Source organism: Eurosta solidaginis, chromosome 4 (genome assembly GCF_040869045.1).
Source record: "Eurosta solidaginis isolate ZX-2024a chromosome 4, ASM4086904v1, whole genome shotgun sequence".
Taxonomy (NCBI): domain Eukaryota; kingdom Metazoa; phylum Arthropoda; class Insecta; order Diptera; family Tephritidae; genus Eurosta; species Eurosta solidaginis.
Genome location: NC_090322.1, coordinates 75426104 through 75441460, shown reverse-complemented (window position 1 = coordinate 75441460; position 15357 = coordinate 75426104). Strand labels below are relative to the sequence as shown.

The window sequence follows — 15357 nt, the reverse complement described above, 5'->3', positions numbered from 1 at the left end:
TTAAAACCTTTTTTTAGACACGCAAAATTTTTGGAAAATATTTCTATCTGTGTCCAACACACTTGTTAAGACACATTAAATATTTGCAGACGATTCTCTTCTCTGCATCGCACATCACTGTATACACATTTAATCCTCGTCAGGATTTCTATCTGCGTTTTAATATCATCTGATACACATTAAATCCTCTTCAGGATTTCTATCTGTGCTGCATATCACTACATACACAATAAATCCTCGTCAGTATTTCAATCTGTATTTTATATCACTTTATACACACTAAATCCTCGTCAGGTTTTCTATCTGTGGTTTACATAATTATCTTAATTTTGTTTATCGCACTAAATTCACATAAGGATTTCCATCTGTGTTAATACATTCAATCAGATCAGAATTTCAATCCGTGTGTTTTTAAAGATTCTACTTAGACACAACTCAATCTCAGCAGGATTGATAGCTGAACCACTAAAAAAAAAACAAACACTTATAGTTTTTGCGGCGGTTGCATATACACCAACGCCACTAGGTCGTTTACCTCCAAGCTCGACACCTTTAAAGAAACAAGATATTCAAATTAATAAAATCAATGGAGACTTATATTAGATTGGCTGATTCCATAGTCGAGTTTGAACAAGATTTCAACTCCACCCCGGCCGAATCCCGGAACAAGCACACCCTTGCACTACTGCAAGAGGAGCTAAGGGCACTATGGAAGAAGACCAAGTCTACATATGAAGGTCTCCTCAGCAATCCTGAGTTGTTCAAAGAGGAACTCAGCTCGCTAAGAAGAAAGAATAAAAGTTGCTTCGCATGCTACCTGCAATGCATGTCTGCTGTGGCGGCTGAAGTCGAAGCTATCACCCCACAGCCGGCAAAAGATGAAGCAAAGGATGAAGACTCTTCGCGCTGTGGGCATAAAATGCGGCTGCCGCCTTGCGACACCGATGTATTTAAAGGCGACTACCTTTCTTGGCCAGCCTTTAGAGATATGTTCACGGCCATTTACATCCACAATACCGATCTGAAAGATGTCGAGAAATTATACTATCTCAAACGAAAAACGCAAGGGGAGGCAAAAGAAATAGTGGGCAGGTGCTCGTTAACAAACGAGGGGTTTGCAACCGCCTGGAAAAACTTACGCGACAGATATGAAAATAAACGTATCCTTGTAAACACCCAACTTAAACTCTTATTTAATCTGACGGCAGTCGAACAGGAGTGTGGAACCTCAATCAAAAAATTGCAACGGGAGATAAACAATTGCATATCTGCGCTACAATGTCATAATATTGACATCAGAAATTGGGATGCAATTATAACCTACTTATGCTCCACAAAACTCCCTGAATCTACATTGGCTCTCTGGGAACAGACCGTAGAACGAAAAACAGATATCACGAAATGGGAGGATATGGACAAATTCCTGTTCAATCGCTTCCAGACATTAGAGACGGTTTCTGATCTTAGGGGTAACAAAAACACAAAAGCACCCAAAAGTCAAAATTCGAATTCTAGGGAAAATTCTACAAAACTTGGGGTTTACCAAGCCAGCGTACCAAAACTGGCGTGTAAGATGTGCATCAGTACGGAGCACAAATTACGAAATTGCCAAAAATTCCGTAGGTTGTCTACGTTAGGGAAATAGAGTTTGTAAAAAGCAATAGTTATTGTCTGAATTGTCTGTCGGGTGAACACTCCGTGATACGCTGCACTAGCCCATTAAATTGCAGCACGTGCCACGTAAGGCACAACACCTTGCTCCATCTTCCGACAGCACAACCAAAGACAACTCCTCAAAGGTGGACTCAAAACGCCACCGACAACACACCTTCAACTTCAAAGCAGGCTAGGACAAGGATGGAGTCTGAAAAAAGGCAAGATAATAATACCAACGTCACTTCTTGTCATGCTAACACAACTAAAGGGGTGTTATTAGGAACAGCACGGGTTAATATACACTACAACGGAGTGCAATTTTCCGCCAGAGCGCTGATTGACTCTGGGTCCGAGTGCTCCTTCATAACAGAAAGACTCAAGAAGAGAATAAACCTGCCATCCAAACGTTTGCATGTGCAAGTGCCGGGAATAAACAATTCGCTATCCGCGCAGGTATAAGAATCGTGTTCGACGAACTTAGGTTCGCTTACAGACCCTTTAGTAAGCATCGATACAGTGGTCCTAGTCCTGCCTCAATTAACAGGGGACCTTCCGACTTGCCAAGTTAGCGCAACGACTCGGCAAGCGTTCCCTGATCTGATTCTGGCGGATAAGAGGTTCTTCATTCATGAACCAGGCCACCTCATACTTGGAGGCGACATTTATCCCCAGATAATACTAAACGGTATACGGAAGAACGTTCTAAATACGCTTCTCGCCCAAGAAACCGTCTTCGGTTGGATTTTAACCGGTCGTGCAGAAGCACCTCACCCAACTAATACACGGGTATACTTTTTTAACGAAATTAGCCTAGACAAGCAACTAACCGCTTTCTGGGAACTTGAAAACGTACCTAAGAAAAGGGCACTTAACGAAGATAATGCCTATTGCGAGGAACTTTTCAGAGCTACAACAGAAAGAAACTCCGATGGAAAATATATTGTCGCCCTTCTATTTAAACAGGATTTTCCTAACAACATCTCCTTAGGGCCTTCCCTCAAAAGTCGTCTGCTCCCAATTCTACCGGAATGAGACGCGCCTAGCCAAGACACCGACCCTACAGACAGAGTACAATAGGGTACTAGCGGAATATGAGACATTGGGACATATGTCAAAAGTTCCAAAAATCATACAACCCACTTGACCGATTGCTACTTCTTACCCCATCATGCGGTTATAAAAGAAGAAAACACCACGACAAAAGTTCGTGTGGAATTCAACAGCCAATGGCACAAGCCTAAACGACGTACTTTATACAGGCCCAGTACTTCAGGCCGACTTAACGATCCTACGCCTTCGATGGAGATTCTTTATATATCTTTTTAATAGCGACATCGAAAAGATGTACCGGAAGATATGGGTAAAGCCAAACCAAACACAATTCCAAAGAATAGTTTTTCGCAACAATCCAAGTGACACTATCAGCGTCTACGAATTAAAGATAGTCACCTTTGGAGTTAATTGTGCTCCTTATCTGGCGATAAGGACACTGCACCAACTAGCAGACGACGTTGAAACTTCCTCACCAATTGCCGCAGATATTTTACGGACAGGTATGTACGTCGATGACGTTCTTGCCGGGGGGCATAGCATCGAATCCACTCTCAAAGCTCGCGATGAAATCACAGATGCTTTATAGTCCCGCAGGTTTTTCCCTTCGCAAATGGACGTCAAATTGCTCAAGAATACCTGAAAGGAATACTCAAACCTCATCCGCTCAACGAAGACTTTTTGGAATTCGAGGACGGGAGTACGGTCAAGACCCTAGGCATTCGATGGAACGCGCATGCGGATTATTTTTACTTCACCGCAAAACCGGGATATGATAACGAAAAGGGCAATACTTTCCGCAATCGCTAAACTTTTCGACCCTCTATGTTGGCTCGCCCCAGTCGTCATTGCTGCCAAAATCATTATGCAAAACATTTGGCTAGAAGGGACTGACTGGGACGAACCAGTGTCGGCAGGAACCCTAGACCGATGGCATAATTTTATGCAGGAATACCCCTCCATTAACGAAATTCGTATCCCACGTTGGGTGTATTTTACGCCAACCAACGACGTTGAAATACACGGCTTTTGTGACGCCTCGGAAATAGCTTACGCCGCGACAGTCTTTTTATGAGCAAAGATAAAGGATGAGGTCTACGTTAACCTATTAATAGCAAAAACAAAAGTAACACCCATGAAAACAAGTTCCTTACCCCGATTATAACTATGCGGTGCAGTTTTGCTGGCCGAAACCATCGAATCAGTGCGCGAACATCTGAGTTTAGAAAATTTCAATCTACACCTATGGACAGACTCCACGACTGTTTTAGCATGGATAAGAAAACCCCCTTGTTCTTGGTCAACCTTTGTCGCTCATCGAGTAACGAAAATAGTAGAAAAGGTAGGAAACAAATCTTGGCACCACGTAGAATCCGCATCCAATCCTGCAGACCTGGCTAGCCGAGGAGTACCAGCGAAGGAGTTAGTCAACAACTCTTTGTGGTGGCAGGGACCTTCTTGGTTACAAGAAGATAAGACATAATGGCCAATACAAGAAAAGGACTATCGGACTAATATAGAGCAGAAATGGGTGCAGGTTTATACAACTTCAAAAATAAAAGTGAAAGAGGACATCCTCGAACAGTTTTTTGTCAAGGGCCTTGAGGGTCATATCTTATGTTCGAAGATTTATCCAAAGAACCAATCCTAAGACAAAATCTTCCTTTAAAGCGGCATCGTACTTCATTTAACCCGATGAAATTCAGGCCACGACAAGTCGTTTAATAACTATCTACCAACGCAAGCATTATTCGGAGGAGCTTTCGAGTTTAAATTCCGGGAAACTCATCGGTTCAAAGAGTGAAATTCTGCCTCTTACCCCCCTTGTCAGGGGCCAAGGATCTTCCCTACAGTAAACGGCACCCGATCATTCTGCCGTATTGCTGCCGGTTCACACGACTTCTTGTCCAGTTCATCTATAAAGACACCCTGCATGGGGAGAACCAACTTATGTTTCGTTGCCTACGCACACAATATTGGATCCCTAGGGTCAAAAATGTGATCCGATCGATCATACATAATTGCAAAACGTGCACAATATTCCGCAAGCGGACCCAAACCCAACTTATGTGAGATCTACCTCCAGAACGAACCACCTTTTCCCGGGCTTTCACCAATGCGGGGGTAGATTTTGCCGGACCATTTGCCATCAAATCTTATAGCGGAAGAGGATGCCGCATGTCGAAGGCTATTCACTTGGAAGCCACTAGTGACCTCAGTACTGTCGCATTCCTGGCAGCTTTCAATAGGTTTGTTAAACGGCGAGGATGTCCAAAGAACATCTACTCCGACAACGGAACCAACTTTGTCGGAGCCTCCAGAGCTCTCCGCTCAGAGCTCAAAGCTTTCCTGGCGACCGCTCGCAACCAAACTCTGTCCAAGTACAGTTACCAAAATCTGACATGGCATTTCATACCACGAGGAGCTCCTCACATGGGCGGACTATGGGACGCAGGGGTCAAAAGCTTCAAGAACCACTTCAAGCAGATCGCTTTGGATCACAAATTTACCCTTGAAGAGTTCAGCACCCTACTTTGTCGAATCGAGTCCTGTCTCAATTCTCGACCGTTAAGCCCCTCCTCCAACGAGCCGTCTAACTTGGAGCCACTTACTCCAGGACATTTCCTCGTTGGAGGGCACCTATTAGCTCCATCGGAGATCGACGTCAGCGAGAATCGCGCTTCATTCGTCAATCGATGGGAGAAACTTAAGGCGCTGCATCAAACCTTCTGCAAACGGTGCAAAACGGAGTATCTCACCGAATTGCAGAAGCGCGTTAAGTGGAAGCATCCACAATCAAACCTCAAACAATATATATATCTAACATACATTTTATACCCAGTTTTACTCGTACATAGGGCGTATTATAGCTTTAATGGGGTACAGATGGGCTGTTATCTTGTTAAGGATAGATAAGCATGAACTTCCGTATATCAAAAATTACATGTATCGAAATAGATTTTGATTGGGCCATGTCAAACCGTCCCTTCATTAAATTGTTATCTTTAACAAAAATTCAAGAAAATTATTTTCAGCGCTATTTCCACATTTTAAGGAATATTGCAGACGGAATATGAGCCTTTTGTGTGAGAACTGTGGCACCCTGAGAGCTAAAAGATGACCTGCACTTTGGGACAGGGCAGCGCCAATAAAAAGCACAAAAATAAGTGCATTGATAGTTCGATTATGAGACAAGGTCCCTCATTATAATCGCGTTTATTAGAGTTTAATGTATATAAATAATATTTGCACACCGCTGGCACTATTAAGAAAAATACAAAAAACATATATCACTTTCACCTCCGATAAGTATCACGGCTGAACCCACATCATCTGCCTCCACAGCCAACGTTCAATGCGCACAATATGTGGAATTTGTTACACCTTTTTAGATAACCTTTGATTTGTGGCGCTATAGTAAAAGGTGAGTAATCGACCCAAAAATCGCCATCGATGTCGGAGAATTCTGAGCAAGGACAGGTGCTTACGCTGCTTCTGAAAGGTTACTTGAAATCAAGCGATACGCTGTAACGGAAACGGTTGGAATTGTTAACTTAAAAGTAACTTTTATTACATGCAGCTGGTCAAAGCGCTCGCATACCTGTAACAAGGGCTCGGTCACCTCGTAATTCACTTCTTCAGGATTTCCCTCAGCTGGCCTCAGCATTTTTAATAATATTCGATTCGCTTAGACGCGCATACTTTTCCATAGACCACGAATCCTTCCTATGCACAAGATTGAAAATTGCGTGAACAGCGCCCGCCTGCACTTTTCTACCTGAATGAAACAAAAATTCGGCCAAGTGCTTCGTGATCTTGTTATCCATTATTATATAATCAGCATTCTCGGCCTCAGCTGCAATGTTGCCAATAATACATAATGCTTGTTCTTTACCTTCAGCTGATTGTTGAGACTCTAGTAGCTTATTTATAGCTTCGAGTATTGGTGACGCATGCGTATTCATTAGTCTTTCAACATGATGAGTTTTACTCAGTAGATCTCTTAACAGCCCTAATGTTTTCCTCACAATCTTGGTATCGGTATCATTCAGCAATTCCAAGATACGTTTTTTTCCTAATGTATTTCTAATATCGGTTTTTACAAATAATTCAGACTGAAACGACATATTCATTAAAGCCCATACGCTATTTAATCTAAGTGAGGGATCTTCATGCAATGTAAACTGGCATAATTTATCAATAATGCCAGCATTTATAATAGGTTCCTTAGATGGTGAAAACTCTAACAGAAGATTGCATATGGCTGAAGTAATGGAAATTAGATAATCGATCAATGTTTCAGTTGCAAATATTTCCCTTAAAGGCTCCCAAATTGTATAATCTTGAAAGGTGGTACGTATTTGCTGTACAAATCTTGATAATGAATGCAGGCATCTAATCGCAACTAGTTTGCCCTGTGTATTATTATCTTTTAGGCCATTTAATATAGCATTCATTAAGACATTTGTATCCATTAAACGTTTACGAATCGCCTCATCATTTGCACCCAATGACGCAAAGCAACACAGAGCTGCTTGTTTAACTGAGGGGTCTTCACTTTGTACTAAATATCTGGCAGGGACCTGCCCTGAAAGCTTGTAACACATATATTATCCGGTACCGAACGATTTTGAATAGCACATGCAGGCTAGGCAACGTAACGCCGGTATTTGTATATCTTCATCATCATAGCAAATAATTCGAGCTAAAATGTGCAGAGTGCCAGCTTGCAAAAGACGCAGTTGATCTTTATTGGTTTGACAGACGGAAAGAAGTATACTTGTAATACAAAGTTGAGTTTTCAATGAACTATTGGACGAAGCTAAACGTAAAAAAAAATAAATGTTTCAGCACATCTGCATCTGCAAGGAAATTCTTTTTAGGTGGACACGTATGTTCAAATATCGAACGTAATGTACTGAGGCATGTTTCAACACATTTTTTACTATTACTTTTTGAAGTAATTTCCTTTAGCAAAGTATGGTACGACCTTATATTGTTTAACCAGCATTTCAACTTGCTCTTCCGAACCTTTCGCCAAGGAACCTAAGATGACGAGTCCATCCATTTTGCGGGCTGGGCTTAGATCTTGATCAATGCAGCTATTGAGTATGACCGGAACCACATTCGTGGGAGATGAGTGCACCTTTCTGTTTATTACTTCCAATGACCGCATCCTTTATTTGTATCACCATCATCAATCTGAAACGAAAAGAAAAAAATATGATATTAATCGAGCTAGCCAGTAACTGAGAAAAAATCCACGTTTCCTGGAAATTCATTCTAAAATCTGTGTATACTCACTCCCATGAATGAATGACATTTTGAATGAATAAAACAAGGTTGCCACTCAATGGCACTTGCTCTTTTTAAGTGCTTACGCCGTAAACATATTTCGCGTGATACAATGAGGATCATAACTCGGATCCGTCAGATCCACAAGCCCTATTATGGGCACGCGAGGAAAAAAGAAAAAAATTAATATAGAACAAAACAATCGCAATTCAACGAATTCAAACTCAAAATACAATCCGGTCTGAGAAACACCCCCCCCTCCCCCCACAGGACGCCTAGGCCGGGGTGTGCTTACGCCGCCGGTGGAGGCTCAACGAGCTGGCCGACGGGTATCGCTTGGGGCAGCACGGGCATCCGTAGGGGGCAACCCCATGTGCCCATTTAAACGGGCCACCAATGTACCCCACGTAGTGGGTATGTGGGGACAAACCCGACACTGAAATCGGGGCTCACCTCCGGGCTCAACGAACCGCTCCCACATCTCCCCCTCCTGCCTCCGAAAGAATGCGAAGGACCATCGCGTACTCTCTTCGTAGCGAATCAAACGAATCCGAGGCTCAGTGCACCAGTGCCGTGGTATTCGCCGCAGCAACACCCGTATCCACCATCTGAAAAAAAAGAAACAACAAAAAAAAAATTTGTTTCTTCATCCATGTGCCAACTTACGTGGTGCCCCTGCGGATTGAGAACCAATACCTCCCGCCGTCTTCCGTCCGCCGTATACGTGGTCACCCTTCTCACTGAATCCATCTGGAAAAGAATGGAAACCTCCGGTTAGTAAAACGAATTCTAACCAAAAAACTACCAATATTATACTTACGTTGCTTGTCATATGTGCACTTGACCGATGTCACGCTAAAAATGCCGTTTCCTGTGCAAAAACACCACGACGATACCCTACAGTGATGCCAGACGGACATCAGCAAACTAGTAAAACCCTAACGCACTGATCAGATGAACAGGGGTCAACGGCAAGCTAAATGTAAAAAAAAAAAGAGAAATAATAATAACGAAATCCCTCCACGCCAAAAAACTTTTCTACTTAACCACGACAAACAAGGGAAAAATGAAAATTGTTAGAAATCATTATCAAAACTTATGTTGCGTCGGAACTCAGACGCGAATTACCGTAAATACGTTCCTGACATGACCATTAAGTATCATCACGCACCACACAGCTGCTTCAGTCAATATGTGGAAGAGCGATCAGATGACAGTTCCACAAATTACCGCACTCGGTAAGGTAGGCCTTTTCCCATCAGCACATATTTTTTTTAACGTCGTCGCTCAAACGACAATCCGATTCACCAATTCTAAATTGCCCACGTTGAAAATACATGGGTTTACCGTGATATCCTATTTCACCCAATTAACAGCGTATATAAACGCGTATTGCCTGCATCAGGAAAACAACAAAAACTACAGTTTGTCTTTCGTTTATGCTCAATCGTTTTATTTAAGGTTGGAAATATTTACCCAAATTAAATTTAAGGCGTATCTAAATAAAAGTTTTTATAAAGTACAATTATCTCTGCCGCGTAACATAATAAGGTTATGCATTTGCCATGAACCCCTTATCCCGAGTACGCCAACCAATGTGTAAGCTATAATCGACCCCTGGTCTCTGTCCATTAGCCACCCAACCAACTTATGCAGCGATATTACTAAACGCTACCACTTCCAGACATGCCTGGATTTGCACCCAAACGCTCCAAAATAGAGGCACCCCCCAATGCGTTCACCATCGCCTGCCGTCTGTGCACCAAACCACACGGAGTGAGATTGTGCCCGATTTACCGGGGTATGTCGACTGGGGAGCGACTACGCGCAATACTAGTTCACCGCTATTGTCCCAACTGCCTATCCCCGTTCTGCCGCCTGGAAATATGCCCCAGCCAAGACCGATGCCGGCGTTGCCGCGAACCACATCACACGACGCTACATATGGACGAGGATCAGCCGTCGCCAACTCCAAGCAAGCACGACGATGCGAGCTCGGATGCGGTACTCTCCATCCACGTCACAGAGCAAACAAAATCATGAGCCCAGCAAGTCGAGGAAGAAGAGAGGCTGGCTAATGCAGCAGAGGTAGCCCAATCGGGTAGCTTAGAGACGCCGCGATTCCGGCCACCACTACGCCACGAGAGGCCCGAGAACCGCTCGCTTATGCACGGCGCTTTCGCGCGTTTACAAGACTGGGATGGCGCGGAGACACGTCCTTTCCGCCCATCGCACTGCCCTACTGGTAAACAGCGTGATGACGCGGAACCGCGTCCGTCCCGCTCATCCCGACAGTTCGCTGGGAGGGCGGCTCCTAATAAGATGCGCAACAACCATAGATCACTCGTGAGGCGACAACAAACCCCTACAGGCTTCAGGAGTGGTCGACTGCGGGACAATTTAGCGGCACCTACTATAACTCGAGCACTGATCGCCATCGCGCCGACAGCAATAGTCCGTATTGAGGCAGGAGTCCGTTTACACCTGGTCCGCGCCCTGTTAGATGCCTGCGCTCCCACCAGCATTATCTATGCCAAGTAATGGCAAACTATGCCAGGTTAAACTCAACGGCAAATATGGACCCGTCGGTAGCGGCCCCATTCCAGTTCATGAAGCTGGCCGATCCGATGTTTTACCGATCGTCGCCAGTGTTGCTCACTTTGGGCGCCGACGTCTACGCCAGTATTATGGTCGTCGGCACACCCGCGTTGACTGTCGGCGGGTTCCTCACCCAAGCCACAATTTTCGGCCTCGTTTTGTCTGGAGCCCACCGACTATAATAACTTTAAGTATACCACAAGGTGCATTTTAAACCAAGCAACCCCACGCACTTGAACACTAACACTTTTTCCTTTCATCCACAGTTCAGCGAGGCTGCATTATTGAAAGCACGGATGTCCACCGGAGATCGTACTTACCATACAACCATACGTACATATCATATTTTTAATTTTTATCCCGCCTTGGGCAGGTTGCTGGCGCACTCACCGAGTTTCAAGTTGCTCGCCGCAAGGGGGCCGGCATGTTTAGGCCACCAGCATAAATATTTCGGACCAACCTAATGCGCGCATTAGTTATTTTATTATTAATACCGGTAACGGCTTACACCAGTCGAGAGCTAACTTTGAAGGGGAAAAACTCAACGAAAGTTGGCTGTCGGCAGGTGCCGCGGACTTTTTCGCGGTCTTGGCTCCTTCTTCTATTTTTGAACGTTCACGAGCCTGCAGCTAGCCCCAGGTGAGTAATCGAAACAAACCATTTATTACGCTTTAACAATTTGTATTTGAAGTGATATTGCAATTAATTATTTTCATCATTTGTGCCTTTAATTAATTCTCTCTTTGAATTCCGTGAATTAATATTGCAAGTAACTATTTTTGTAACTTTGAATTGCCAAGTACATAGTGAAGTGTGCATTTGATTAATTCTTTCTTTAACCAATACATTTTGCCCCTACATTAAATACAGCGAGTGTACTCTTGCACAAACTTTGGGTTTTTTAACTTTAACCTTAACGAACCTTTTTATAATCAAATCTTTACACAGTGAATGAATTGTTATTGTTTTGATATTAATTCGGTGTTTTATTTCTTTTTATTGCGACGCACACGCCCGACTACCCCGGGTTCACACTGCCCCCGCAACAGTTGTTGTTTTTCTAACATTTTAGTTTGTTTACATATTAATGCTAATTTCTGTATATGTGACCCGGCCTATGAAAAAGTGGCTTATGACTGAAAAAAAAGAAAACTACTAAGAAACTGAAGAAATGCATTGTTTATCTTTAACAGCTGTTTCTCGCAATTTTTTTTTTTTTTTTGAGTCATAAGCCACCTTTTCATAGGCCGGGTCACATATGATGAATTTCTAATCAAAACTGATTGAACTTGACCCCCTAAAATTTTGATAAAATTTTGCGTAGAGATCCATTTTACATATCCAGACACAACCTCATTTTTAGAAATTGCATTTTTAGAAAATTGTGGGCGTTTAAAGTATCGAATTTTTTGAAAAATTACCGTAATATGTACTTTTGAGCTGTGATAACGGAATGGCCCAACCGATTTCAAAGATCTTGGTACCATTGGAATGTTATTCAAATCGGCTTTTGAAAGCATACACTGTAAAATTTTTTTTTTACACTAAACCTTTTTTCCAAAAGTAATACTTTAAATTTGAAAAAAAAAACTTCAAAGATCAAGCGTTTAAAAAAAAAACAATTTTATTTTTTATTTTTTTTATTTCAAACCCCATTTCTAATCTGCAGCTGGGTATATAATATTCAGTTTCACCCAAACTTAGACGTTCTTACATGTTTATTTTATTTTTTAATAAAAAACTTAAAACGGAAAATTTAATTTAAAACCTTAACTTAGCCTAATAGTCATCATCAATCTTCTGAAAATCTGCAGCTAGGTATATAATATTCAGTTTCACCCAAACTTAGACGTTCTTACATGTTTATTTTATTTTTTAATAAAAAACGAAAAACAGAAAATTTTAATTCAACACCTTAACTTAGCCTAATACCGTATTATCGTCACTATTTTGTGGTATTGTGCTACAATATGATGACGATTCTGATCTCAATTCTTCTGTACTAGGGCTGACAATTAGATTTAGGACTTCTGTACATATTTTATCCGCCTTTTTTTTTGGAATTTCTCGAAGGCTATTAATCAAAAGATCGGATGTTATAATTAACATGGATAGTAGGTTCTGTTCGTGGCAACACGAGAGCATTTGCGAGTATTGTATTCCCGAAATCTGCGGCAATCTTTGTTCCGTGCTTACTGAGCCTCTTCGGAAGTTGCCCAATTGGAAGCAATGCCGCTTTGATCACCTCTGTACTGTGAATCAATATTTTATGTACAGTAGCTGGCATATTGTACCACGAATGGAGACTAAGATAATGTCTTCTGGTTTCAAGACAAAATTTATTGAATTCATCCAAGTTTATCTCGAATCCAGAAGATAATGTCCTCAAAATAACATCAAATTTTTTGATTATTTCAACATACAAGTCTGTTATCTGAGCACTCATCTCAGCATTCTTACAAAAGCGACGGGCTGTGTTTCCGTCATTTGAAGAGCCGAATCCTGGCCTTGGTCAATGAGTCCCATCTCAGTTTTAAATTTCAGGTTGGTTTCGTCGGAACGAATACTGATGTTTGCTTTATCTTCGGCGCTTCTAGTCTGCCATTTCTTAATATTTAACTTATAGCTGATATGTAAGAGGCATTGGAAGCAGTGAATCCAAGCATGAAGTGTAGGTAAACCAAAGCCAAATTTTCTTAGTTGCTATTAAACTTCGCGGGGTCATCGATCATCATCTTGAAGATGAAACACTTCTGAGATGAACGATTAATGTGTTACACACCTTTCCGTCTGTCATTGTAAGCAAAAGTTCGTGTTTCAAAGAGATTTGAGAATCATCAAAGTTAATAAATGTTGGAAGAAGAGCACTGATTTCGCCTAACAATTTATTTGTCTCCGCTAATGTTAAATCGGTCGCTTCTTTGGCAAATATAAATTTTATTTGACGACAGTACAAAGTTGATGAAGGCCGAGGATTTTGCCAAATGATTTTGGACCCATCAAATAATCTAAGGGGAACTAAAGAAAATACGAAAAGAAACTCGTCCGTGCTTTCAGTGTTCTCAAATCTCTGTTTGTATGTGCTGTACCCAAAACTTCCATCACATCCCCATTTAGTCACAAGTGTAAACGATGAACTTGTTGGAAGCGCACTGCTGACAATTTCATTCTGGGCTAGAATTAGACGTTCCACTATTTTATTTTATAAGGCTTGCAAATTTATTTCAGCGCCAGTTTCCGTTATAGCAATGTGCTCCTCTGCATGATAACAGGCCTGTTTGGACTTCAACAAACTATAATATGAGGGAAACACATTATGTCCTGCCTTCATTGCCCATTTCCTAGTTTGTTTGTATGAATGCGTTGTTGACTTAGAATCTATATAAATAAAAAGCTAAAGCTTCGTCACTAGTTAAACTGCCTAGGATTAATTGCATCACTATCATTAGATTAGCAAGAGTCGCAACAGCCAAACTTTATTATTAATTAAGAAACGCTCCTTCGACTTGCCCGAAGCCAACCATTTGTCACCAATCTTATTCGAAAAGATGGATATCTTTAACTTTATTTCTTTTTGGTTAAGCGGGAAATGCTTATGTCGTGATTTTTTGTGTACATTGAAATAGGGGGACTTTTTTTTACAATTTTTGTAGTGCTTATAACCGGAAAACGCTTATAACCGGGGTGCATATAAGCGGGAAATACTGTGTGCCTATTTTCTCCATGGTTTTATACAATTTTTTATTTATTTTATATTTTACTATTTCTCAATTAGTTACTGTCAAAAATAAAAACGAAAACTTTTTCACAGGTAAAATATACTTCAAATTTTCTAATAAAGCAAAACAGTTTTTTAGGGAGTTTCAACTGCTTGGAAATACAAAGCACTCGAATACATATTTTTATGTTACATTCATTATCAAATATTTAACAGTAAACTTTCAAACATGTATTCGAATGCTATCATGATGAATTGAATATTCAAGCCTTCTCATCCCGTTGTCGTTTTTCCTTATTCTGACATGCTCGACATGCATATTTTAGAGGGTTGTCTATCATACAGAACTTCCTTTGAGTTCTACTACGATCGGAGTAAATTTTACTAAACGTTTAGAAATATTATAAATATATAATCCTATAAGCCGCTACTAGAATTGTTTAGCCAAAAGGATTAACGTAACTTTGCGTTCCCCAAAAGAATATAGAAAAAATTTTGCAGAAAACAAATTTTTGGGGAGTTTTGTACAAAAAATGAAGCAATCAAAGTTTAATACTTTTGTAATACAAGTAAATACTGGAAAATAGAGCTACCGAAAAAGTGAGGTTATGTTGTTGACATCATCTTTATTATTACATCATGCAGTGCTATGTATTTCCAAACAATTAAAAGTACTTTTGCTCGTGGAAAGGTTCTCTTGTTTTTATTAGTGACAGTAACTATCTTTTCGGCGACCGTGGTGTGATGGTAGCGTGCTCCGCCTACCACACCGGATGCCCTGGGTTCAAACCCCGGAAAAGCAACATCAAAAATTTTAGAAAAAAATTTTTCAATTAGAAGAAAATTTTTCTAAGCGGGGTCGCCCCTCGGCAGTGTTTGGCAAGCGCTACGGGTGTATTTCTGCCATTAAAATCTCTCAGTGAAAACTCATCTGCCTTGCAGATGCCGTTCGGAGTCGGCATAAAATCATGCAGGTCCCGTCCGGCCAATTTGTAGGGAAAATCAGGAGGAGCACGACGCAAATTGGAAGAGAAGCTCGG

At 41.4% G+C, this 15357-nt stretch overlaps 1 protein-coding gene and 1 pseudogene across 28 annotated transcripts in view; one reads left to right on the top strand and one right to left on the bottom strand.

The window, feature by feature from the left end:
* Tre1 (Trapped in endoderm 1) overlaps window positions 1–15357 on the top strand; it is a 713802-nt gene that overhangs the window by 681196 nt on the left and 17249 nt on the right. The window contains exon 7 of one of the 28 annotated variants that reach the window (XM_067782138.1): window positions 10866–11024. The exons of the other annotated variants lie outside the window; for them this stretch is intronic. Within the exon in view, the coding sequence (XP_067638239.1) occupies window positions 10866–10887 (22 nt within the window). The 3' untranslated portion in view covers window positions 10888–11024. Of the gene's footprint in view, window positions 1–10865; window positions 11025–15357 lie in introns of those variants that run through there. 28 annotated transcript variants of the gene reach the window in all.
* On the bottom strand, window positions 6357–10602 carry LOC137247627 (armadillo repeat-containing protein 8-like; annotated as a pseudogene).